Source organism: Anomaloglossus baeobatrachus, chromosome 4 (genome assembly GCF_048569485.1).
Source record: "Anomaloglossus baeobatrachus isolate aAnoBae1 chromosome 4, aAnoBae1.hap1, whole genome shotgun sequence".
Classification (NCBI taxonomy): domain Eukaryota; kingdom Metazoa; phylum Chordata; class Amphibia; order Anura; family Aromobatidae; genus Anomaloglossus; species Anomaloglossus baeobatrachus.
In genome coordinates this window covers 224,339,952-224,349,931 of record NC_134356.1, presented here as the reverse complement: position 1 = coordinate 224,349,931, position 9,980 = coordinate 224,339,952, and the positions used below count along the sequence as shown (strand labels likewise).

At 41.5% G+C, this 9,980-nt stretch overlaps 1 protein-coding gene across 1 annotated transcript in view; it reads left to right on the top strand.

Moving 5' to 3' along the window:
* The first annotated feature begins 1,468 nt into the window (after nucleotides 1–1,468).
* The window catches only part of LOC142303385 (sodium-coupled monocarboxylate transporter 1-like), a 99,752-nt gene continuing 91,240 nt past the window's right edge, over nucleotides 1,469–9,980 (top strand). The window contains exon 1 of the mRNA XM_075344691.1: nucleotides 1,469–1,882. Within this exon, the coding sequence (XP_075200806.1) occupies nucleotides 1,532–1,882 (351 nt within the window). The 5' untranslated portion in view covers nucleotides 1,469–1,531. The remainder of the gene's footprint in view (nucleotides 1,883–9,980) is intronic.

The window sequence follows — 9,980 nt, the reverse complement described above, 5'->3', positions numbered from 1 at the left end:
CGGGGGGCAGGGTACACGGCAGCCGGAGCACTGGCGTGGCCGGGACGGGAGCCGCGTCCCACAGGGGACGGGAAGACCAAAGTCACTGGGGTCACGGAGTTCCTAAGACTGTACGGTATACTGGTACAGGTGCCGGGTAGCAAAGACAAACAGTAGTCCAGGTAACGGGACACGGCACAAGAGGACCTGAGCACCTAGCTCATAAGACTAAGCTTCAAGACACGTTGATCAGGCGCCGCCCACATGGAAAGGCCAGTCTTATATACCCAGCACAGCCTCATGTCATTTCCCGCTGCAGGTGTGCTGGGCCTATAAGACCAGGAGAGTGGGCGCGGCCTGGTCCTATACAGAACCATGTGGCTAAGACTCAGAGTCAGACTCATAAGACCAGGAGCAGGACACAGGAGAGCACGAGCGGGAGCGGCAGCCATGACCGGTGGACACGTGGACTGGATCAGTGGTTAAGGAGCAGTGCAATGACGGTGAGACCGGATCAGTGGGTCCGGAGCGGTGCCGGGATGGTGCGACCGGATCAGCGGGTAAGGAGCGGTGCTGAGGCATCGGGAGCGTGACACCTACACCCCAGATAGCCCCTTTAAAGAGTGATTTTGAGATGACAGACTCCCTTTAAGATGAGGATGTTATTGAAACTAAAGATATAAAAAGGGATGACTGTCAGACAGAGTCCCATCATAAACAGCAAGAAAAAACAACTTACTGAGCTACTTTTAGCTAGTTTGCAATATCCTAGCACCTGGCATAACCTGGCACCTGATAAAAGCTTGGTATTGTATGCCATAATTATATGACACTCTCAGCTCTTCTCTTCCAGCTAAACTAATAATCCAGACTGAAACGTTGGAAACAAACAACCAGAGAGATTTGTGCAGCTAGAGCTCATGGATTTATCTCACCAAACATTACCTAGAAAATTGTAAGTATTTCTTATCGAAGAACAAAATGAGAAAGAAAGACGTAAACTTTATTAGAAAGTAGTATATTCATTCAGTTTGATAAAGATCACACTGATCGGGTATCAATCACTGAGGACTCTCAGTTCTTTTAAACAAATTTTTTTATATTCATTCATTCATTCATTCATTCATTAAGTGATTAAACCTTATTCACGTAGGGTAAAACCAGAAATTGCTCCTGTACATAAGGATACGGTGTATTGTTAATTTTCAAAGCCTTTATTTTTTCTGACTCGTAAAGGATACAGAGTGTTACCCTACTGTATTGCGCATGAATTGTGAAAGAGGTTTTATCTAAAAGGAGTTGAGTTTTTTCAACTAATACAAACTTTTTAAATGACCTCATTGTCATCGTATCTGATCTTCTCCACCCATTTTATTTCGTCACACTTATTAGTGTAAGTCTCAATTTCCCTCTGACTATTGCATCAAGGTTGGCACCTAAAAGAGATGTAACCCAGCCTACCGGTGTATTGTTAATGTATAAACCTGTTCTTCAGTATACCTAAGTCATACGGCTTTAGGACATAGCAATAAGCAGTCTATGCGAAGACACCATGGATCCTTCTACAGAGATTGGCCTTTTCTCACCCTGGGATTATGTTGTGTTTGCTGCAGTCTTGTTGATATCAGCAGGTATTGGGATCTATTATGCCTTTGCTGGACGAGGGAAGACAACATCCAAAGAATTTCTGACCGGAGGAAGAAGTATGACAGCGCTGCCGGTGGCTCTGTCCCTCACTGCCAGCTTCATGTCAGCTGTCACCATCCTTGGAACGCCCGCGGATGTATATCGCTTTGGAGCAATGTACAGCATCTTTGCTATATCATATGCACTAGTAGTGATTATTTGTGCAGAAGTCTTCCTCCCTGTATTTTACAGGCTTAATATAGCCAGCACATATGAGGTACGTCTAGCCTTGGTCATCTCACTGTAAAAAGTATCATTATAAACATCAAAGATGCGTTAGTAAAAAATAACTGTGCCACGGTAATCACAGGTGGAGTGTAGAAGATATGTCAGAATGCTTTTAAATAAGGGTATATTGGTGGCATAGATCGAAAGTGTATCTTTGAAAATAAATACGGTATGTTGGAAGAAATAGTCATAGATACTCTGTATGGATGCTACAGTCAAGCAGTTCCTGAAATTAGTGTTTGATGCATGATTTTCTCATACCATATCTTAAAGAGGTGCTTCACTACTTATTTTTGCAAGCCACCTCAATGTAACGTTGAGAAACAAGGCTTCTCTCAAATACCTTGTGTTGGCAGTAGTGCCTGTGAGCAGTGCAATTGTGGTCCGCTCATCCCCATCGCGTGACCCCCAGCCCAGCATCGCTCCTGCTTGCGGTGCTCTACAGTGAAGGAGAGAGTGCGCCACATGCTGGGCTGTAATGAGCGGTGAAATGCTGCCCACAGCCCAGTCACTCATGGAAACTGGGGCCAGTCTCGGTGACATCGAGTCAACCAGAAATTGACGTGCCATCACCAGATTTCAGAGGTCACGTAGCCCAAGGGTCACGCGATGGGAATGAGTGGACCGCAATAGCGCCACTCACAGGCACTATTGCAAACACAAAGTATTTGAGAGACATCTTGTTTCTCAACGTTATATCGATGTGACCAATAATGCTTACTAGTGAACCACCCCTTTAAGATATTTAAAGCACTACATAATTTTTTCATTTTTTTTCACTTTTTATGTAAACCTTTCATCTGCATGACATCTGCATGGGCTTTGAATATTCATTTAATGATTGCATGGATTTCTTGCAGTTATTTTGTGCTGTCACACACTATGAAAGGTGTGAGTTCTATTTAAACAACCAAATTAGTTAATTAATCACTTAGTGACCGAGTCAATTTTCAGCTTAATGACCAAGCCCTATTATTTTAAATCGGACCAGTATCACTTTATACAGTCATAATATTGGAATGCTTCTATATATCCTGGTGATTCTGAGATGGTTTCTTCATGACACATTGTACTTTATGTTAGCGGTAAATTTAAATTGATTGGGTTTTTTGTGAAAATATTTGAAATTTGATGAAAATTATCGAATTTCAAACTTTCAATGCTTATATCGATAAACCAGAAAGTCATAACACAAAAAATATTTTCTAAATAACATTTACTACATGTCTTCTTTACGTCAGTATAATTTCTCAAGCATCCTTTTAATTTGTTATCATGTTAGAAGGGTTAAAATTTAGCAGCAATTTTTCATTTCTTTCAAAAAAAATTTGCAAATCTAATTTTTTATAGTCCTATTCAGATTTGAAATGACTTTGAGGGGCCTATACATTAGAGGACCCCCAGAAGTGAGACCCTTTTAAAAACTGTGCCCTTCAAATTATTCTAAATTGCGTTTAGGAAATTTGTTAATCCTTCAGATAGAAAGTAAGGCAAGGGGATTGAAAAAATCAAAAATTACATGTTTTACATTAGAATTTTTAGAAGCACAATTTTCATTTTCACAAAGGGTAATAGGAGAAAATAAACTCTAAAATGTATTACTTAATTTCTCCAAACATGACAAAATCCCATATGTGTTGAAAGACTGCTGTTTGGGCACACGGAAGGGCTCGGAAGAGAAGAAGCGCTATTTAGAGTGTAAATTTAGTTCAGGTAGATTACGAATGCCATGTCTCATTTGCAGAGCACCTGAAATTAAAAATACCAGAAACCCCCACAAGTGACCCCAGTTAGAAAACTAAATTTGTCAATTAATTAATCTAGGTATGTGTTCAGCATTTTGAACCAACAGGAGTTTGACAAAATTTTATAACATTTGGGCTTGGTAATCATTTTTTCCCAGTAAAATGTTATTTTAGCCCCAAGTTTGTAATTTTCACAAGTAGCAAAAGGAGAAAATTGACCTCATAATTTCTTATGCTATTTCTACTGAATGTGGCAATAACCTATGCATGGTCAAAAACTACTATTTGAGCTATTAGCAGGGTCCAGAATAGAAGAGTGCTATTTGATTTTTGGAATTCAAATTTGAGTGAAACAGATTGTAGACTCCTTGACATACTAAAACAGTGGAAACCCCTGACAAGTGACCCAATTTTAGAAATTAGACTCCTGAAGGAATTAATTTAGAGTTGTGTTGAGCACTTTGAACCCATCGGTGCTTAACAAACATTTTAAAATTTGGATGTGAAAGCGAAAATTTCTTTTTTTCCACTAACATATTGTTTTTGTAATTTTCATAAGGAATAATAGGAGAAAATGGACCACATAGTTTGGTATGCAATTTCTTCCAAAGGCAGTGATTCCGTATATGTGGACAAAAATTGCTGTTTTGTCACACAGTTGAGCTTGGAAAGGAAAGAACAGTTCAATGTGAACAATCTGGTCCTGGCCTGCTGTATCCATTGGCAGGCAGCAGTCTGCGGAGTCGTATCATCCAGGTAAAGCACACCACGGAGATACACACCTAGCCAGGACCCACAGTTTCATTTAACATGGCGGGACATGAAAGATGAGTACCTAGCCCATGGCTACTGCCCCCAACCATGGTACATTCCACATCCGAGAAAGTTCTGACAACACTGGTGCCAGTAATAGCTGATCAGTAGTGGTACAAAGTGTCTTACCACATGTCTTACTTACCCACCGATCAGATACTGAGGGCCTACATTAAGGATAGGGCAATAATATTTTAGTAGTAGCCAAACCCTTTAACTTTAACTTTATTATTATGCACTGTTGCACTATGCTAAGCATCAATAAAAAAAGCCCAATCTCTTTAAGATTTTAAAATACCAAACTGAGCCAAAATTATGTATGCCACTAGGTCAGATTTATAATGTGTTCTATAAAAAACATGAATTGAATACTTAAAGTCCGTGCATCCACAGGATATCACAAAAATGAGTATAGCTCTCACATTTTTGTAAATATTGCTCGTCATTGCAGATTACATGGGAGACAATTAGGCTGGTGCATATACATTACTTAAAAAACAGTGGAACATATACATCACATAGGAGATGCTGGGACTGGTGCTTAAACATCACATAGATGACACTGGGACTGGTGCATATACATCACATGGGATACTCTGGGACGGGTGCATATACATCACACAGGAGACACTGGCGCTGTAGTATACACATCACATAGGAGACACTAGGACTGGAGTATATACATACATAGAAGACACTAGGACCAGTGGAAAAACATCACATAAACGACACTAGAACTGATACATATGCATCAGAAAGGATGCACTGGGGTTGGAGCATACACACTACATAGGAGACACTGGGACTGGTGCATACACATTACATAGAAGACACTGGTCCTACTGTATAAACATCACATAAGATACACGGTGCTTCACATGTGTGTGACTTGCACTCTACTTCAAGCTTCATCTGTGTGCGATTCTAATACTGGGCAATCACCCCCTCCATGAACTGGTAAGTTGAGAGTGGGCCTGGAATACATACACCACATATGATATATTGGGACTGTTGCACATACATCTCATAGGATATACTGGGGCTGAAGCACAGGGCCGCCATCAGGGCATTACTACTGTGCCTGGCAGGGCCGCCACTAGGAATTTCAGGGCCCCATACTGGCAAAATTTTCGGGCCCCCTTGGGACTCCGCCCAGGCTCTACCCCAGCTCCGCCTCCACCGCTCAAACTTCCTACAGTCTCACTGCCACTCTTGCAAAAACATGTATGTATGTACTATATACAGTACATCCCCCTCCTGGGCACATTCTGGTATATATGTCTCCTTCTTGGTATATATCTCCCCCTCCTAGTACATATGACCCCTTTCTGGGCCACTCCTGGTATATATGCCACCATCCTTGTTTATTTATTTAGGTATATATGTCCTTCTCGTATATATGTCCCCTTCCTGGGCCACTCATGGTGTATATGTGTTCCTCCTGGTATATATGTTACACCCCGGGGGCCTTCAGGTATATATCTATCACACTCTGGTATATATGACCCATCCCAGGGGCCTCCTAGTGTGTGTGTAATTATATCTATATTACATACATATTATATATGTATATATATATATATATATATATATATATAAAAAAATATATATATATATATATATACAGTGCCTACAGGTAGTATTCAACCCCCTGCAGATTTAGCAGGTTTACACATTCGGAATTAACTTGGCATTGTGACATTTGGACTGTAGATCAGCCTGGAAGTGTGAAATGCACTGCAGCAAAAAAGAATGTTATTTCTTTTTTTATTTTTTTTTTAAATTGTGAAAAGTTTATTCAGAGGGTCATTTATTATTCAACCCCTCAAACCACCAGAATTCTGTCTGGTTCCCCTAAAGTATTAAGAAGTATTTCAGGCACAAAGAACAATGAGCTTCACATGTTTGGATTAATTATCTCTTTTTCCAGCCTTTTCTGACTAATTAAGACCCTCCCCAAACTTGTGAACAGCACTCATACTTGGTCAACATGGGAAAGAAAAAGGAGTATTCCAAGGCCATCAGAGGCAAGATCGTGGAGGGTCACAAGGCTGGCAAGGGGTACAAAACCCTTTCCAAGGAGTTGGGCCTACCTGTCTCCACTGTTGGGAGCATCATCCGGAAGTGGAAGGCTTATGGAACTACTGTTAGCCTTCCACGGCCTGGACAGCCTTTGAAAGTTTCCACCTGTGCCAAGGCCAGGCTTGTCCGAAGAGTCAAGGCTAACCCAAGGACAACAAGGAAGGAGCTCCGGGAAGATCTCATGGCAGTGGGGACATTGGTTTCAGTCAATACCATAAGTAACATACTCCACCGCAATGGTCTCCGTTCCAGACGAGCCCGTAAGGTACCTTTACTTTCAAAGCGTCATGTCAAGGCTCGTCTACAGTTTGCTCATGATCACTTGGAGGACTCTGAGACAGACTGGTTCAAGGTTCTCTGGAGACCAAGATCGAGATCTTTGGTGCCAACCACACACGTGACGTTTGAAAACTGGATGGCACTGCATACGACCCCAAGAATACCATCCCTACAGTCAAGCATGGTGGTGGCAGCATCATGCTGTGGGGCTGTTTCTCAGCCAAGGGGCCTGGCCATCTGGTTCGCATCCATGGGAAGATGGATAGCATGGCCTACCTGGAGATTTTGGCCAAGAACCTCCGCTCCTCCATCAAGGATCTTAAGATGGGTCGTCATTTCATCTTCCAACAAGACAACGACCCAAAGCACACAGCCAAGAAAACCAAGGCCTGGTTCAAGAGGGAAAAAATCAAGGTGTTGCAGTGGCCTAGTCAGTCTCCTGACCTTAACCCAATTGAAAACTTGTGGAAGGAGCTCAAGATTAAAGTCCACATGAGACACCCAAAGAACCTAGATAACTTGGAGAAGATCTGCATGGAGGAGTGGGCCAAGATAACTCCAGAGACCTGTGCCGGCCTGATCAGGTCTTATAAAAGACGATTATTAGCTGTAATTGCAAACAAGGGTTATTCCACAAAATATTAAACCTAGGGGTTGAATAATAATTGACCCACACTTTTATGTTGAAAATTTATTAAAATTTAACTGAGCAACTTAACTTGTTGGTTTGTAGGATTTATGCATCTGTTAATAAATCCTGCTCTTGTTTGAAGTTTGCAGGCTCTAACGTATTTGCATCTTATCAAACCTGCTAAATCTGCAGGGGGTTGAATACTACTTGTAAGCACTGTATATATATATATATATATATATATATATATATATATATATTGCAATTATTATTATATTATTTATCCCTCTCCTGGGCACATGCGGTTATATATGTTCCCAGCCTGGTCTCTGCCCCTCCTGGTGAATATATGTCCTCCTCCCGGTATATATGTCCCATACATATGTACACAGACAAACAGTACACACAGACAGTATACACAGGCAGTATACACAAACAGATAGTATACACAGACAGACAGTATACACACAGACACACTGTATACACAGACAGACTGTATATACAGACAGACATACTGTATACACAGACTGTATACACAGACAGACAGGATATACATACAGATAGTATACACAGAAAGACAGTATACACAGACAGATTGTATACACAGACGTTATACACAGACAGATAGTATACATAGACAGTATACACAGATAGAAGGACAGTACACACAGACAGTATACACAGACAAACAGTATACACAGATAGTATACACAGACAGACAGTATACACAGACAGACAGTATACACACAGACTGTATACACATACACAGATACACTGTATACACAGATAGACTGTAGATACAGACAGACAGACAGACTGTATACACAGACAGACAGACTGTATACACAGACAGTATATACATACAGATAGTATACACAGAAAGACAGTATACACAAACAGTATACACAGACAAACAGTATACACAGACAAACAGTATACACAGACAGTATACACACAGACAGACAGTATACACAGATAGTTTACACACAGACACAGTATACACACAGAGAGTATACACAGACAGACTGTATACACAGGCAGATAGTATACACAGACTGTATACACAGACAGACAGAATATACATACAGATAGTATACACAGAAAGACAGTATACATAGACAAACACAGTATATAAAGACAGAATACACAGACAGATAATATACATAGACAGACAGACAGTATACACAGATAGTATACATAGACAAAAAGACAGCTACATATTGCACACTATACAGGACACAAATATCTTATACATAACACATACAGGCAGCACATAACACATACAGATAGCACATGACACATACAGAGAGCACATAACACAGGCAGCACATAACACATACAGAGAGCACATAACACATACAGAGAGCATATAACACATCAGGCAGCACATACATACAGAGAGCACATAACACATACAGAGAGCACATAACATACAGAGAGCACATAACACATACAGGCAGCACATAACACATACAGAGAGCACATAACACATACAGGCAGCACATAACACATACAGAGAGCACATAACACATACATAGACCACATAACTAGAGATGAGCGAACCGGCCGCGGTTCGGCTCGAGTTCGGGTCGCCGAACGGAGGTCTCGTTCGAGTTCGGTTCGGCGAACCGGTTCGGCGAACCACTCGAACCGCGTAGGAAACAATGGGAGGCAATCACAAACACATAAAAACACCTAGAAAACACCCTCAAAGGTGTCCAAAAGGTGACAAACAACTCACAACACAACACAAACACAGAGCAGGACAAGGAAAAAGAGGAGGAGACACAGATATAGGCATGGCATGCCCTTCTAAAATCATGTAAAACACAGCAAGGTGACTCCAAGCGGAGTCTCCCTTTCTTCCAAAAATTGGGCCACACACACACCCACCCCTTCAGTGGCAGCACTTGTGCCCCAGTTGTACACTTCACAGCTAGATTTGCATCAAGCACATTCAAAAATACGCCATACTTAACCGTCCCCAGGATGACACCGGGGTAGGTAGCAAAGTCTTTCCTGATCCCAGCTCTGGGCATCTTGGATCATTTTTAAAAAAAATGTAAGCAAGGGTTACTCCAAGCGGAGTCTCCCTTTTTTTCAAAAAATTGGGCCCCACACACACCCACCCATTCAGTGGCAGCACTTGTGCCCTAGTTGTATACTTCACAGTTAGATTTGCATCAAGCACATTCAAAAATACGCCATACTTAACCGTTCTCAGGATGACCCCAGGGTAGGTAGCAAAGTCTTTGCTGAACCATGACTTGTTCATCTTGGCTCCTTTTAAAAAACACAGCAAGCAAGGGTTACTCCAAGCGGAGTCTCCCTTTTTTCCAAAAATTGGGCCACACTGACACTCACCCCTTCAGTGGCAGCACTTGTGCCCCAGTTGTACACTTCACAGCTAGTTTGCATCAAGCACATTCAAAAATACGCCATACTTAACCGTTCCCAGGATGACCCCGGGGTAGGTAGCAAAGTCTTTGCTGAACCATGACTTGTTCATCTTGGCTCCTTTTAAAAAACACAGCAAG